Genomic DNA, 17,014 nt, shown 5'->3' with positions numbered 1-17,014 from the left:
GTTGTATATTTGTTGATTCCTTAATTAATATGCGTTGCTATTCAACTCTTTTTTTTACTTAATATATATATATATATATTTATACAAGATAGAATTTCTATTCTAGCATAATCTAAGTGTATATGTGTGTGAAACTCTTTTCTAGAGACTTGAACTTCGGCCCTTATCCCCCACACCCCACAAATACTTATATTTATAAAGTGACTATTACACCAAGGATGTGCAGTGGTATAAGACTTTGGCGATATGCAATTGTACAGTTCATAAGCTAACTTTGGCTGCCAGCTTGTAGAGATCTTCCACGAAAATTAAAAAAAGTTCTTCTCAAATCTCGAATCACTGTAGAAGAGATTAGTGTTTTAAGAACAGCCATAATGCACCTGTCATTTGTTCAACCTGTAAATTGAAGATGCTTTTATCATTAAGTTTCGTTTTGACCCTTCGTTATTCAAGATTCGCTAATGAGACCGCAGTATGTGCCTCTTGAACTTTAGCTTTGGCTTGATCTTTGTTGTTATTCTCTGAAGAGTATCAATTAACAACATTTTTTTTTCTTTTTATTAGAACAAGCACGTACACAAAAGGGAGAACTAGCCTACAGGGACATTGAAACACGCGGATCGTGTCTTTTACAATGCAAAGTTCTGACAATGAACAACAAAAATAATACTAATAATTCATCAGGAAGCAATCAAACAAGAAGCCAAACTAGCTAGTACAATTAATTACTTCGGTAGTACCTGGATGACGGAGCATACAGTTTGTATGAAAGTGAGGACCAGAAGGATAATAGCAGCTATGGTAGAAGCAGTTCGCCAAGGATTGCTAAAATAATCCCGCTTCAGTGGTTTCTTCCACATGTGCATCAGGTTTCTTGGACGATTATGGAATTTTTTCAATTTCTTAAAGGTAAGAATGTAATCATGGTTCATATCTATCGATTCGATATCTCTGCAAAGATCTTGAACAATTGATAGTAGTGCGTCATCAGTCTTGTAGTCAAAACCTTGAACAATTTTCAAATGTCGAAGTAATTCCATATCTTCTATAGATTGGGCAAGGGAAGACATCATGAGAAAGTAATCCGTCACGTATCCATTTCCCACATATCGGGTCTGCTCTAGTGCCAAAACATTTTGCACAACTATCGTATAAGCAAATGTTAAGACTAAGCATGGGATTTGCAACCGTCCAGTTTTGAAATCGAATTTAAAGTCAAGTATGCATTTGCTTGAACTCACCTCAATCTTGACTCCTGCCTCTTGCAGCTGGGTTGCAGTGTACAAAAGTTTAATACTTTTCCTGCCTCTTTTTGGTAGTTGACGGGATGGAGGTAAGTAAAAGGTTCTAAGCAAATCGGTGAAGTGTTCTATCTCTATTTTCAGATCTGCGGGTTTTATGTTTAGAACGTTGAATTCCTTAAAAAAGTCAAAAGTAAGTTCAATCAAACTGGATGAGGTATTGGCATATTCACGGCGGAATAGTTCCTCAATAAAAAAGAATGGAAGCTGATTTTCGAGTAATAACAGGTCAATCCTCCTCGCATCGTCTATAAGCCGCAAGAAAATCTCAATAACGAGATACGCATCCCGAACGAATAATTTATCTGTAACATAATTGGGGTCATCAATAGTCTCTCTATAATAATGGCGAATGTCAAACTCATCCATTACACCTAGTTTCCGGCCAGCGCATTCAGATATTAATATGTTAAGTTTAGAAAAGTACTCTCGACGTATGTTGCTGTTGCAGTGATAAGGGCCAATTGAAACATTGCTAGGTGTGTACGCTCCTTCGTTCCATTTGCGAATGTTAGCTGGAACCTTGTGGATAGGAGGAATGCTTCTCAACTTTTTTTGCCCTTCAGTTGCTATCAATGCACTATTTGATGAAGCACCTACTGGTTGTTCAATTTCAACAATCGTTGATTCTGCCATCTACCAAGTTGCTTTGGTCTAATTTCCTGAGAGCCAAAAACACCACAACAGCCACTAGCATTAAAAATACTACAGGATGATATGCGTGATCCACGGACGTACTAACTTAATCGCATCCGCTCTTTTTTTCTTTTCTTTTTTTTCCTTTTCACAAACTCATTTCATAATTTATTATTATTAGTAATTAATTAAGAAAATGGAATGGAAATTGTCAAGCATTATATCTCTGTTAAATTGATATATTTAATAAAATAATATTAATTAACATGTAAAAATATTATTTTGCATCATATAGATATAGTATTAATCTTCTTCTTTTTTCTACCATAGAAATTTAAAGCAAAACCCGTTTCATGATACTTGTTTTTTCTTTTTCTTTTAAAAGTAATTCAATATTTGGGGGAGAGACAGAGAGAGAGAATGGAGGTTTAAGCCCTAAATATCTCTATTGAAAATATTAATAAGTATCAATTAAGTTATAAAATTATAGGTGTTCATCTTTTATTCCTAACAACTGATTAGTGGCATTTGGCCAAAAGTCAAAATAAAATTATAACTTAGACCAATAAGTCTTCAAAGTAGCCTTAATAAGTGCCCAATTTAATAAATATCACATTTAAAATGACCTAATTTTCTTATTAGATGCAACTCATAACAGTCCATCTCTCCATTTCAAAATTTATTCATTTTACGGTCAAAATTAAATTTTACAAATTGGAAGGTATGTACTTTGTAACCAAAAAGAGGGGGTGGGGGGGGGGGGTGGGGGAGTCAGATTTTTGGCTTTTTGGGCCTACATGTGCCCCACCTATCTAGAGATGGCAAAACGATCGAGTCAGGTCGGGTTCGGGTCAGGTCAATCGAGTCGCGGGTCAAAATGGGTCATTTTTAAACGGGTCAAATGGGTCGCGGGTCAAGTCGGGTCGCAGGACGGGTCAAGTTGACCCGTATTTTTTAAACAAGTTTTTTTTTTTTTTTGGAAATAGATGCAATTTGTCAATTGTTTTTGAGTTCCTTAAATGTGATTAGATTCTCATTGGTGATACTGTTACCAGTTACCAATTACCACTAAACACTTGATACCTAAATTTGGTGCAACTCTTGTTCCAGCTTTCTAGAAGTTAATCTTGGTATAATTTTTGATCTGTTTAAAGTAGGAAGAGAAAATGAAGGTGGCAATTAAAGAATGACAAACTATAATGGAGTACATAACATATTAAGTGAAAAAGAATAAGTAAATATCTTATAAGAATTACACCTCAATCTCAATCTACTTAACGTTGGTAGACATGGCAAAACGGGCGGGTCGGGTCGGGTTTGGGTTGGGTCAATCGGGTCGCGGGTTAAAACAGGTCACAGGTCAAAACGGGTCATTTTTAAACGGGTCAAACGGGTTACAGGTTGCAGGTTAAACGGGTCGGGTCAAACGGGTCTGACCCGTTTTGCCATGTCTACACCTATCCCACTCACTATCCACCACACATTTCACTCCCTCACTTTCTTGGCCAGCCAACTAATACTCCCCTCTCTTTTCTTTTTTCATTTCACACAAACACTACTCTCTATCTCTCTCTTTTCACTCTCTCACCAGTGCTCATCTCACAGCCACCTCCATCATATTTCTGGCAAGGTTTACCAGAAAACTCTATAGGAAAAAGCTAAGGTTCACTCATCTCTATTATTTGAGGTAAAATTTTCTTATCTTTTTGGTGGGTTTTATACTTTTGCTTGAGGTTCTTTTAATCTAAGCTTTGATAATGAAATTCATGTGATTTATGAGTTTTGGAAGTAATATTCATGTGTTTATATGTATGAGTTTGGTCTTGGTGGATTTATTTGATGAGTGAGTTTATGGTTCTTACAAATGGTGACTATCTAAGGTTTGTTATGGTGAAGATTTGGGGGTTTTGGCTTTCTAATGTGATATAGTTGGTAAATATAATTTTTATTGTTTATTTGGAGCTAGTTAAAGATTTAAATTATTGTGATTTTGGTTTCATGGGTTTCTTGATGATGTTATGAAATTCTTGTGGGAAGTACTTATAAGGTGTTGAAGTTTTGATGTTAGAGAGAATTACTTGAATGACTTAAGTTTATAAATTGGAGTTCATGCCTTGTAAATTAAATTGTTGAGAAACTTTGGAAGTGGAATACATTATTTGTGAGGTTAAATACTAGGCTTGTCTAATTAGTTTCTTATTTGGCAATTCCTAATTCATAGCTAGATGCAATGTCAAGCTTTATGCTTATCGTGATAGGTTGGTTTGGCATTGTCTAGGTTCTAGCAAATCTCCATTGGAGCTTAGAGAATTAGGTTTTTCTTGGATTGCAAGGTAAGTGATTTCTTAATGGGATTTTTAGAAAAATACGCATATTGCATAAAATGTTATTTTTTGGGTTAAACACATTTTGGAAAAATTATTTATGGAACCATGTTTTCCTAAAAAGAGTAGTGTTGTGACCCAACTATATGTGATTATATATGAAAAGCGCATCATATTTAATATTACATATGGGGAAATGCATGAATATTTGGCATGGAAAAGAAAAGCATCATTGAACTCCCTTGATAATGGATTTCATGGTTTGTGGTATTATTTGGAAATACAAAAGATGCTTTATCTTAACCTATATTATTTGGAAAATTTATGCAAAATATTAATGACAAGAAATGGTTTAAGGACTTTGAGAATATTGTGGATATTTGGTTATTTAAATATTTTATAAAACTACTTGGAAGTGAACTGTGTATTTCAAGTACATTAAATTTTGAGCTTTTGATGTGGTTTTGCCATTGTGCCATGAAATTGGTGATTACCCCCCTATCTTTGTGATGACATTTGTGTAATGACCTTGTTTGTGTTACGTCGATGTCTGTGTGACGACCCCGTTTGTGTGACGACTTCATCTGACATCTGTGTGACGACGTGTCTGTGTGATGACCACATCTATGTGACCACTCCGTTTGTGTGACAACCTTGTCATATGGCCTTGGGTGAGGTTTCTAGTTTTGAAACAGTATTATGTATTTTTATGGCTCACATTGACTAATATGTAGTTTCATAGTTATTTTGGGAAGCTTGGTGCTACATTATTTCTATCATTCTTGTTATGTTGTTAATGAAATTGATTTTATAGAAATTAAATGGAAATTCCTAATTATGCATGCTGTGTAAACTATTCTTTATTATGAAACTTGCACTTCCCCTACCCCCATTAATTATGTTACTTACTGGGTTCTGTCTCATTCCATTCTTTTACAAACTTTTTCAGAGTAGGCAACAATCATTTTGAGACAAGTTTGTCTAGCAGTATTTAGACTATCTACTGATGGAGGTTGGACTTTTGTGATTGTGATATTTAGATAGTGTACATCCTAGAGTAGGCTTGACTCATTCTTTTCTATCTAATAGTGGTTATGACTTTTATTTCCATTGATGAGACAAGTTAATGACATGTAATTATATTTATTCAGACCTCCATTCTTTTGTGGTCAATGGTCCTTGTAATTATTGCATAGAGGTTTGACTTATGTTGGAAGTATCTTTAATAGAACTATTATGATAATTCTTGATGCTAGTATGTGATATAAATTATTTAAATTGAAGGCGAAAACACCATTTTGGTCCCTAGATTTTGGAGTCACAATCAATTTGGTCTCTACATTTTGTTAGCAGTTAATTTAGTCCTTGTTATTTTCAAATTGCAGTCAATTTGGTCTCTACTGTTAATTTACTAATGGAAAATGCCTACGTGACAAACGGTGTGCACTGTTGGCACACTTAAAACTTACGTGGCATATAAAATAATATTAAAAAGTACCAAATCAACATTTTTATAATTAATAAAAAGCCATGTAGAAAAAACAAAACCTACAATTCTAAACTGATTTTTTTAACGAAAAAATTAAAAATGAATTAAAAAAAATAAATAAAAAAAAATAAAAAAAAAAACTCAATATTAAACACATCAAGATCTAAGAAAGACCCAGCAAAGTTTGTTTGTGTTTGGTTCTAAAGAAATGCAAAGGATCTAGATTACCAACAACTGAACAGAGAGAATCAAACCAATTTAACCTTTGATATCCTTATACATCACTGAAATGTTTGGATGCAAATGGATATGGGTTCTTTACTTTTAGATATGACGAGGAGATGAAGTTTGCAGCAGATTTCGTGGAACCCAAGCCATGGCCAAGCTTTACGCAGCCAAACCCCACGATTGTCGCCAGCAACCACTGCGAGCCACAAACGGATGGCTAGCGCTCACTCTCTCTCCCCTCACAAGGGTTTCTCTCTCCTAAGCTCGATTCTCTCTCTTTTGATTTTCCTTTGATGTGTGCACTGTTGAGATTGTTTGTGACTTTGTATTTCTGGAATGGGGTTTTGATTTAGCTTTCAGCATGGGTTTGGAAATGAGGTGGTCTTTGTGGTGGCAGTTTGTTGAAGAAAGTTGGGTTTTGGAATAGATTAGTGTAAGAAAGGCGAAGACATGTTGGGTCTTTTAATTGCATTTTTTTTATAGTTGCCGAAAATGGGAATGGGAGAAATCTCTAACTAACTGGTCAAGAAAAAGAGAATGAAGAAGGAGATTGAACAACAATAAAGATTAACACTTAATAAACCCATTTTGAAAGCCTCCAAGCAAGATCAAGACTGATCAATCTCCAAATCAAAACAAATGATGCGGGGAAAATTTTTGATTCACTTTCACTTCTGGGTCTTTTGCAAACCATCAATGTTTGTGTGTTTGGATTGCAAGAAAATGAAAGAAAATCATAATTTATTTTTATTTTTTCCGTTAAAAAAATCAGTTTAGAATTGTGGGTTTTTTTTTTTTTTTTTGACATGGCTTTTTATTAATTATTAAAATACTTGTGAGGACTCAATTTGGCTTGGATCCAGAGTATGAATGGGTTTTTAGCCCAACGAGCCCAAACAATAAATTTGTAGAGAGTGGATTGAAGGTTTAGGCGCTGGCCGGCGCTCACGAAGCATGAACTCTCTTCTTTTATTAAAAAATACTTAGAACTATTTACAACTGGGGGATGCTCCTTGGCCCATGGCCGAGGAGCCCTTTTTTTTCTTTCTTTTCCCCCTCCCCCCTTATCTTACTTTACTCGCTCTTCTTATATAGTCTTCATCGTCCTATCTCGTTCTTCCATCTATTGATTATTCATTCGCCTTTCTTCTGACCGTTCGTCCCATTAGAGGCCTTATCAGCACTCAAGTGGTTCACTCTGATCAACGTTGCCCTGCTAAGGGGTTATATCCCCATTAATGCGGCCAGAGGGGTTAGGTGAATGCATTAAGTGTGAAGGTGATGGCTAGCCCTGGGCTTGTCCCTTCCCAAAATTATCCTTGGCATGCTGAGGACGAAGAGGTCCTCGGCGTGGATCCGAAAAAGAGGCTTTTCCCTAATTTAGCCTCGGATGGTCAGTCTTCCTCGGCGTGGGCCTTGGGCCTACTACACGATGGGCTGAGGCTATCAGGCCCATGGGCCCCATAATAGCCCCTCAAAACCCTGCTGCACGATCCCTCGAACAGGGAGGAGGGTTTTGATATTCACGGGCCCTCTAGACGAATCGCCCCACTTCGGTCCGCGCTAATGCTGGCGACTTTTCGACTGCCCGATGTGCGTTTTTGACGTTTCAAGACTTAATGTGTGCCCACATTAAATTTTGGCGACACCACGTTTCCCACTTTTAACGGTGTAATGGTAATTGTTCGGTGGGGATCTCCTGCTTTTATGGGCAGGCGGTTACATTTGGGGAACCTAAGGGGGAGTATAAGTACCTGTTTGAACTGCCTGGTTTCCTCATTTTCGTGCTTACAACCATTGATGCGTATGATTTGAATCTGGTTCAATTTGCACACTACCTGAAGAGAATCGTCATATTTCTGTAAGTCTTCTTCTTCCGGTGACCCTAAATTTTCCTTGATTCTATTCCTTCTTTTCTTCTTCTGGAATCTTTAGTCGTCCTTGGGGGATGGGTAAGTTTAAGAAGTTGGTTGAGTCCGACGAGATGATGAACAAATTCATTGTTGACTATGGGATACCCAATAATGTGAGTTTGAAATACTGTGAAGAAGGGGAGTGGTACATTAAGAGGAGAGAGGGTGAAGTAGTGATCCCGATAGTCGCTTTCGTAGAGGGAGGGATGAGAATCCCTATGAGGCCAGTGACTCTCAATTACCTTAGGCATTTCCGCCTGGCTCCTACCCAGTGTGCCGTGAATGTATTTAGGATATTAGGGTGTGTAGATACCTTGAATGAGAAAATGAGGCTAAGACTGACTCACCACGATGTGAACTGGTGTTACAACCTTCATCACCTGAGGGGTAAGACGTACTATATGAAGACGAGGGACGATAGAGTCCGACTCATCCAGTGTCTTCCTGATTCTAATAAGGGGTTGACTCAAGATTTCCTTATAGTGTCAGGGGAGTGGCACACCGGTTTTCACTGCCCAACAGTAGAGGGGGAGCCAGGTAGGGTATCCGAAGTAGGAGACAATCTAGGTTTCAGTATTTTTATTTGTTTATAGCTGTATATCCGCTTTGATTGATTAACCACAGGAGTTTCGCTTTTCTTTTCGCAGATCCGCATGCCTTCGCACGTCATTTCCACCTAGTCAACAAAGCGGATTTGGAAACCGTTCTTAGGTCAGAACTTTTCCTGAACGAAACTGATAACCAGGTTAGAGCTACTCACAAAATCCTCAGATGTGACCCAGCTCAGAAATCATTCCCAGTCCCGAAGCACGTAATTAGAGCTCGTGACCCTCGGCTTACGCAGATTACCGTGGTGGAGGACAGTTTTGCATTTTTCGAGGGATCTCGCATACCTGAAGGTATTCCGCTAGCAGGTCCCTCCTCATCCCATCAAGTAACGGTGGCCGAGGAAGGACAATCTAAGAAGGTAGGGGAGGTGGTTGAACTGAGCTCTTCTGAGGACGAATATGGTGTGTTCGACCTAGCTGATCAGTCCGAGGATCCCTCTGGTGACCTAGGAGACCCTCATCTGTCCGAAGCCGATCTCCGGTCCCTAAGAGTTGGTACTCAGGCTGAGATGGGTTTAAAAAGACAGCCCCAAACCAACCTTCTTGACCTGCTTGAAGGCAATTCCGAGAAGGGTGCACCGGAAGAGTCGCAGCCTAAGCTCCCAACACCTCCGCCCCAGATTTTAACTGTGCAAACCAGGTCATCCTCCGTCCCCACAGTATCAGACCCTCAGACCGAGTCTTATGACCCAAAAAAGGAAGAGACTTTCCAAGGGCAAGGAGCCGATGGACGGAAGCAAATCCCATTCCCCGCCCGAAGAGGGTGGATTTCGCAGGCCTCCAAAGCAACTGAAGCTCGGTGGTCAACGGAAAGGTAGGAAGATCATCCAACAGTCTGAGGCCCAAGCCTGGCTGCCCGCTGCCATGCTCCATGATCAACCCTTGATGGATGACGCATCGATACGGGAACCTCAAGGGGTTGAGGGGGCTCTCGTAGCCGATGCCCTGGAGAAGTCTCTTCTCCTTCCCACTGACATGGCCGAGCTAAGAAATATGAGTGGGTCAGAGGTTGTCTTTGACCTTAAGAAATATCTAGGCATGGTGGGTCCTTTGGTACCTATTTACTTTATTCGAACTTTGTTACTTAGTACCCTCCCTTCTCTTTACAGAGTTACTTGTTTTTATTGGCAGGCTATCCAGGCTCTTTTCAGGTTAGACGAGGAGGTCGATGGCCAAAGCAGCGCCTTAGAGCAAGAGCGTGACAAGTTTTTGAAAGCTGCCAGTACCCTCAAGAGATCTGAGGCTGACCTAAAAAAGGCGATCGAGAATCTGGAGGAGATGACAAAGGCCAGTGACACTGCTGCCTTCGACTTAGCCGCGGCTAGGAAGCAAGCTGAGGATCAAACCAATCGCTTGCAAGACATTGAAGGCTACCTACAGACTGCCAAAGAAGACATTGCCTACTTGAAGAAAAAGTTGACCGAGGCAATCCATGAGAAAGGTATTGCCGAGTATGCCAGGGACAAGGCTGTGAGAGCCAAAGATGAGGCGGTATTTGCAAAAATAGACGCTGAGCGCTCTGTAGAACAGGCGGAGGAGGAGGCTTTCGCAGATGGGGTGGCTAAGACTGAAGCCACCCTTCGAGCTCAAGTTCCTGCAGTGTGCAGGCATTTTTGTTCTCAGACCTGGCATGAAACCCTCAACCAAGCAGGGGTTGATGCCTCATCTGACCTTAGGAGGGAGGACAGGGTATATTACCCTATTACAATTCGCGAGACTGCCCCTGCTGCTCCCGAGGAGGGGTCCGCATTACCAGCGACTGAGAGCCACAATAAGTCCGCCGAGGATACATCTTTAGCTGACCAACCCTCCGAGGAGGTTGAACCCCAGAGAACGTTGGGGGGAGTTAGAACCGAGGGTCAGGAAATGCCACAAGACGTGGCGAGCCCTCCTGCGGACCCTCCGAGACAAGGCCCTTAGGCCTTGGCTAAAGCCTTTTGATCTGCTTATCAAATTAATTTGCCTACTGAATTGGGAAGACTGGTGTATGACGTAGGATAATTCTGTTTATTTTCTCTTTTATTTCATTTTGTTTCTTGCCTCGGTGGCGTTGTAAGGAAATTGTATATTTTCTGTTTGAACTGAATGCTCAATACTTTGCTTCCAACTACGGATATTTTCTTTTACTTGCTTTACTCTAATATTCTACTCAATACTTGTATTCTATTCTGGAGTTAGTCTTGTGAGATCATCTGTTATCCTTTAAATATAAATCTAAAGACTGTATTATAGCTTGACTCTAGGTAACGCTTTGGTTTTTCTCCAGATAGTTATTTTCTCCATAGGTTCGAGTCCGAGGACCATGCAATACCTTGGTTCTGTCTACCACTTCTATTTTTCTGTAAGTATCTAGTTTCCCCATAGGTTTGAGTCCGAGGACCATGCAATACCTTGGTTCTGTCTAGTACCCAAGTATAATGGTGTGATTAGTTTTCCCATAGGCTTGGGTCCGAGGACCATGCAATGCCTTGGTTCTGTCTACCACTTCTATTTTTCTGTAAGTATCTAGTTTCCCCATAGGTTTGAGTCTGAGGACCATGCAATACCTTGGTTCTGTCTAGTACCCAGGTATAATGGTGTGATTAGTTTTCCCATAGGCTTGGGTCCGAGGACCATGCAATGCCTTGGTTCTGTCTACCACTTCTATTTTTCTGTAAGTATCTAGTTTCCCCATAGGTTTGAGTCCGAGGACCATGCAATACCTTGGTTCTGTCTAGTACCCAGGTATAATGGTGTGAATAGTTTTACCATAGGCTTGGGTCCGAGGACCATGCAATACCTTGGTTCTGTCTACCACTTCTATTTTTCTGTAAGTATCTAGTTTCCCCATAGGTTTGAGTCCGAGGACCATGCAATACCTTGGTTCTGTCTAGTACCCAGGTATAATGGTGTGAATAGTTTTACCATAGGCTTGGGTCCGAGGACCATGCAATACCTTGGTTCTGTCTACCACTTCTATTTTTCTGTAAGTATCTAGTTTCCCCATAGGTTTGAGTCCGAGGACCATGCAATACCTTGGTTCTGTCTAGTACCCAGGTATAATGGTGTGAATAGTTTTACCATAGGCTTGGGTCCGAGGACCATGCAATACCTTGGTTCTGTCTACCACTTCTATTTTTCTGTAAGTATCTAGTTTCCCCATAGGTTTGAGTCCGAGGACCATGCAATACCTTGGTTCTGTCTAGTACCCAGGTATAATGGTGTGAATAGTTTTACCATAGGCTTGGGTCCGAGGACCATGCAATACCTTGGTTCTGTCTACCACTTCTATTTTTCTGTAAGTATCTAGTTTCCCCATAGGTTTGAGTCCGAGGACCATGCAATACCTTGGTTCTGTCTAGTACCCAGGTATAATGGTGTGATTAGTTTTCCCATAGGCTTGGGTCCGAGGACCATGCAATGCCTTGGTTCTGTCTACCACTTCTATTTTTCTGTAAGTATCTAGTTTCCCCATAGGTTTGAGTCCGAGGACCATGCAATACCTTGGTTCTGTCTAGTACCCAGGTATAATGGTGTGATTAGCTTTCCCATAGGCTTGGGTCTGAGGACCATGCAATGCCTTGGTTCTGTCTACCACTTCTATTTTTCTGTAAGTAGGGGTTTGTCCTCGGACCGCTTTACTGGAGAAGATTCCTCCCTGGGGTCGGATTATGATCTATACACGAGGCGTTGATCTCGCCTCCAGCTTGAGCCCCCATCTTTTTCATATATGAAGCATCCCTAGGCTGTTCGTGTTCCGTGCTTAACGCTTCAGTGCGCGAGACGCGTCTTCATTAATGTTCTCGTGAATTAACACGAGTCCAACAGTCTACAGCCTCCTTGGAATTTGGTATCTTCATTATTAGGCCTGTTGATAACTCTCTTTTTGAATTCTGCGTGAATTAATTCTCACCAACCCTCATCCTCTATATAAGGCTTTCTGGGGAGATGGTTTCTCCATTCTCCATGAACCTCCCAACACAAACAGAAAGTACACACCCTTTCATCTGCCCAGGCCCCTTTAATAATCCTGCCGGAATTGTGACCGGAACTGGTAGCTATGGGGCGGCTTTGGGCAGGTGTGAGGACATCCGTGCCAAGAGCCGTTGTGGCCGCAGCCCCCACTGGGCTTCCGGTGCGGCAGAATCTAGGCGTAACCCCGATGGCACCATACACGGTGGCCCGGAGGGATGTCATTGAAGTACCTAATGTCTCTCCTCGGAGCGCACCCCCGACGAAGGAGACGTGCGAATTCATGTCATGGGCGGTGCTCGAGTGTTGCCGTCTCCAACGGCCAACGCTCGTGAGGATTGGAGAGAATCAAGGGAAAATCATTGGGGAGGGTGTCCCGGAGCCCCTGCATCTGCTCCTCGCTTTGTTCAAGCTCCGCCGCTCCAAGAAAGGAGTTGTTGGTGGCTTTGAAACGAGCCAGCCTCAGCCCCCTTCCGCCCTCTTAGTGTCAAGTTCTCCCATTCTCTTGATGCCAATAAGGGAACGAGTTGACACTTCCCTCTAGCTAGTTCTAGGACGGGTCCACCTGGGCCTCTGATTGTAGGATTAGCTTGTAAATTTGTTTGTAAAGCACGCCTGCCTGAGCCTCTGATTGTATTTTGTACTTTTTCTATCTATGAAATAATATCAGGATTTCTCTTTTCGCTGTCAAATCTTTTTTTTTTTTTACTTCGCCAACCTACTGTAAAACGACCACTTAGAACAATCGCTTGGTGCGCCGGCCAGCGCACTAATCCTCCCCACAGACGGCGCCAATTGTGGGGACTCAATTTGGCTTGGATCCAGAGTATGAATGGGTTTTCAACCCAACGAGCCCAAACAATAAATTTGTAGAGAGTGGATTAAAGGTTTAGGCGCTGGCCGGCGCTCACGAAGCATGAACTCTCTTCTTTTATTAAAAAATACTTAGAACTATTTACAACTGGGGGATGCTCCTTGGCCCATGGCCGAGGAGCCCTTTTTTTTCTTTCTTTTCCCCCTCCCCCCTTATCTTACTTTACTCGCTCTTCTTATATAGTCTTCATCGTCCTATCTCGTTCTTCCATCTGTTGATCATTCATTCGCCTTTCTTCTGACCGTCCGTCCCATCAGAGGCCTTATCAGCACTCAAGTGGTTCACTCTGATCAACGTTGCCCTGCTAAGGGGTTATATCCCCATTAATGCGGCCAGAGGGGTTAGGTGAATGCATTAAGTGTGAAGGTGACAGCTTGCCCTGGGCTTGTCCCTTCCCAAAATTATCCTAAGCATGCCGAGGACGAAGAGGTCCTCGGCGTGGATCCGAAAAAGAGGCTTTTCCCCAATTTAGCCTCGGATGGTCAGTCTTCCTCGACGTGGGCCTTGGGCCTACTACACGATGGGCTGAGGCTATCAGGCCCGTGGGCCCCACAATACTGATTTGGTAATTTTTAATATTATTTTATATGCCACATAAGCTTTAAGTGTGCCAATAGTGCACACCATTTACCACGTAAGCATTTTCCATTAGCAAATTAACAGTAGAGACCAAATTAACTGCAATTTGAAAATAACAGGGACTAAATTGATTGCTACCAAAATATAGGAACTAAATTGACTCTGACCCTAAAATGTAAGGACCAAAATGGTGTTTTCACCTAAATTTAATTGTTAAAAAGAAAAAATATACAGGTACCTTTGAGGTGTTTTTCTCATGCTTTGCACCATTTTGAGTTTAAGGCATGACATGAAACCCATAACCATTGCCATTGAAAACCGAGAGAGAGAGAGTGAAGAGAAGAAAGTGCCAAAGAGGCAAGAAAAAATTTTGAGAGAGAGAAGAGATAGAGTCAGAAGAGAGAAGAAAGAGTTGAATAAGAGTAAAAAGGGTAAATTACGTATTTGGTCTCTATCCTATAAATCATATTTCAATTTGATCTCTAATCTTTCAATTGTGTCAATTTGGTCTCTAACCTTTTAGTATCGTGTCAATTTATTCTCTGCCGATTTCTTTTAGATGAAAATTAATGACGTGTCTAATGACCAAAATAAAAAAAATTAGCTTTTGTTGATATGACAATAAACTAAAATTTTATTTTGACCATTTGTCATGTCAGCAATTTTCATCCAAGATATAACAATATGGACTAAATTGACAAAATACTAAAAAGTTAGGGACCAAATTGACACAATTGTAAGGTTCGAGACCAAATTGAAATATAATGTAAAGAATAGAAACTAAATATGTAGTTTACCCAAGTAAAATTTTTTGCATTTGTGTTTGTAGACTTCTAATACTAGAAGCATATGTACGGATGCTAATGCTAAATTTTTTTAGCATTTAAAACATTTGATGTTGTGGTGTTTCTGAAGTTTAGTGTATTAAATGCTAAAAAATTAGCATTTAGAACACTTGATACTAGTGCTCTTATCTTATTTTTTGGACAAATGAGAGTGTCCAGACTATTTAACTATTCTCTCAGGTGTATGTATTCCCCTCGTCCCACATGTACTAAGTTATTACAAGAAGAAATTTCATGGTAGTGGCCCCAAAAAATTCTAGCAAGAGGTTTCAAACCCAAGATTTTATGGATATCATAAGACCATAGGAATTACAAAGCCAATCCCTTAGGGTATAGTACTCTAATCTAATTGCATGAACCTATTGAAAGTTATCCCTAACAAGCAAGTTGAGCATGTGTACCGGGTCTAGGAAGCTAACCAATGTGTTAATGCATTGGCGAGTTTGGATAAGGATTTATCACCTCTTTTGTATATTTTAATGAACCACCACCTGTGGTGGAAATCCTATTAGTTTTTTATAAAGTTAAGCTGTTTTGTAACAGACTTGTTAACTCTTGATTTATGCATATCCTCTTTTAAATCCAAAAATAAAAAATTTGATATTTGGAATAAAGATTTTCCATTCTACCTTCAATGTTCTACTTACACTTCACCAATCACAAGTTATTGCACATCATAAATCAAACACATAACATATTATAGTTGATGAATTTTCAAATGAAATATTAAAAATGAGAAAGATCATTTCGTCCGTAACATTTGTATCAAAATTCCAAAGCAAACCCAAGCTAAGAATTAATTGAAAGAAAAAGACAAACAGGGGGGGTAACAGGGGGGGGGGGGGGTGTGTGGAGTATAATAGTGATTGCAGTTTAAAAGACAATCAATGAACGTTGTGCCTAATATTAATTGTAAATCCAAGCAACTATTACCAAGTTTGTGAGAGGTATGACATGTTGTTGTCGTCCGTTAATAAAAAATGAGAGAAAAATCAGCAAATAACTGTTGTATGGTATTGGTTCTGGCTTTGAAGATAAGGGATAAAAAAAGATGATATCGGTAAGAAAGATAAGGAGAAAATAAATAAATAAAAAGATAGATAGAAAAATCAAGGAACAGAAAGAGGAAATGTTAAGAAAGCATATACCTCAGTCCTCAGTTATTATTTGTGTAGCACTAGCAGCTGAAAGAACGGCACTGTAATCTGTAACTGTAAGTGCAACTATCAACAAACGATGCTATGTTTGGTTCTCACACAACTTACAGCTTTCAAATGAAGCCCAAAGGATATATATAAATAACAACACTGCAACTGTATCTCAAAATATTACGTCACCTCTTCTCCTGTGAACTTACGTCACAGTTACTCCTATCTTGTTGCATTTAACTTCACCCACCAGACTACTGCACACCATTGTGCGTTGATCACTACAACTATAAGTGCTTGTGGGTTATGAGAGAGGTAAGGGCCTAGGTTCAAATCTTTAAGTGTGTAGTGCTTGTGGGGTATGATGTTGTACAGCTCTTTTGATGCAAAGATTTTTAGTGTTTTTAAGGATGACCAATGGAGGTTGTTAAACCGGATTGAGATCTGGTGCAATATCAACCCTTCGATTAAAACTTTTAACTTTTTCACCACTTTACCTTCTCAGCTCTTTTCTCTTGCAATTGCACCTGATTCAAATCCATTAACCAACCAGCTAATCAGAGAACTTGGTGCAAGTTTAAAGAAGACTATTCCAACTGGAGATAGAGAATTGAGAATCTGCCAGCTGTCTAAATAGACTAACTACAAGGGATAGGCTCACAAGCTTTTTAGATAGGCTTACAAGAATTTTTTGTGTCTTTTGCAAAAACTATATGATTGAAAGGTTTAGGTTGGTCATGAGAGGCCTTTGCATATAGATGGACTGGCCCAGTTATCAGGTACCTACCAATGAGATGGTGGATTATGGATATTGAGGTTGATCTTCTTTTTGTTAGTTTTTGAAGAAAGACTCTCTTATTTTATGATATGATTGAAAACAATAGCTTGGTTTATGAACGGAATCAAGATTATATCTTTGGGGGACCAACAATATTAAACAAAGAGTTTTCACATTTCAAGAACAAGATACGTAATTCAAAACATATGAAATTTTAAACTATTATCTATTCAGTATAAGAAAAAAAAAATGAAAATACACAAAATAATAGTTTCATAAATTTTTAACTTAATCATTTATTAAAATGGAATTTAATGGTTTTTTTTTTTTTTACTTCAAA

At 39.7% G+C, this 17,014-nt stretch overlaps 1 protein-coding gene across 1 annotated transcript; it reads right to left on the bottom strand.

Annotated features, from left to right (window-relative positions):
• Nucleotides 1-560: 560 nt before the first annotated feature.
• LOC112015893 (UPF0481 protein At3g47200) lies at nucleotides 561-16,056 on the bottom strand. The gene is made up of 2 exons (XM_024048347.2): nucleotides 15,897-16,056; nucleotides 561-1,963 (listed from the first exon to the last, which is right to left on the bottom strand). Exon 2 carries the CDS (start codon nucleotides 1,935-1,937, stop codon nucleotides 726-728), a length of 1,212 nt encoding a protein of 403 aa, XP_023904115.2. The 5' UTR covers nucleotides 1,938-1,963; nucleotides 15,897-16,056; the 3' UTR covers nucleotides 561-725.
• Nucleotides 16,057-17,014: the final 958 nt, after the last annotated feature.

This window comes from Quercus suber, unplaced genomic scaffold (genome assembly GCF_002906115.3).
Source record: "Quercus suber isolate HL8 unplaced genomic scaffold, Cork oak 2.0 scaffold_21, whole genome shotgun sequence".
NCBI classification, from domain to species: domain Eukaryota; kingdom Viridiplantae; phylum Streptophyta; class Magnoliopsida; order Fagales; family Fagaceae; genus Quercus; species Quercus suber.
This window is presented reverse-complemented; position numbering and strand designations above follow the sequence as displayed.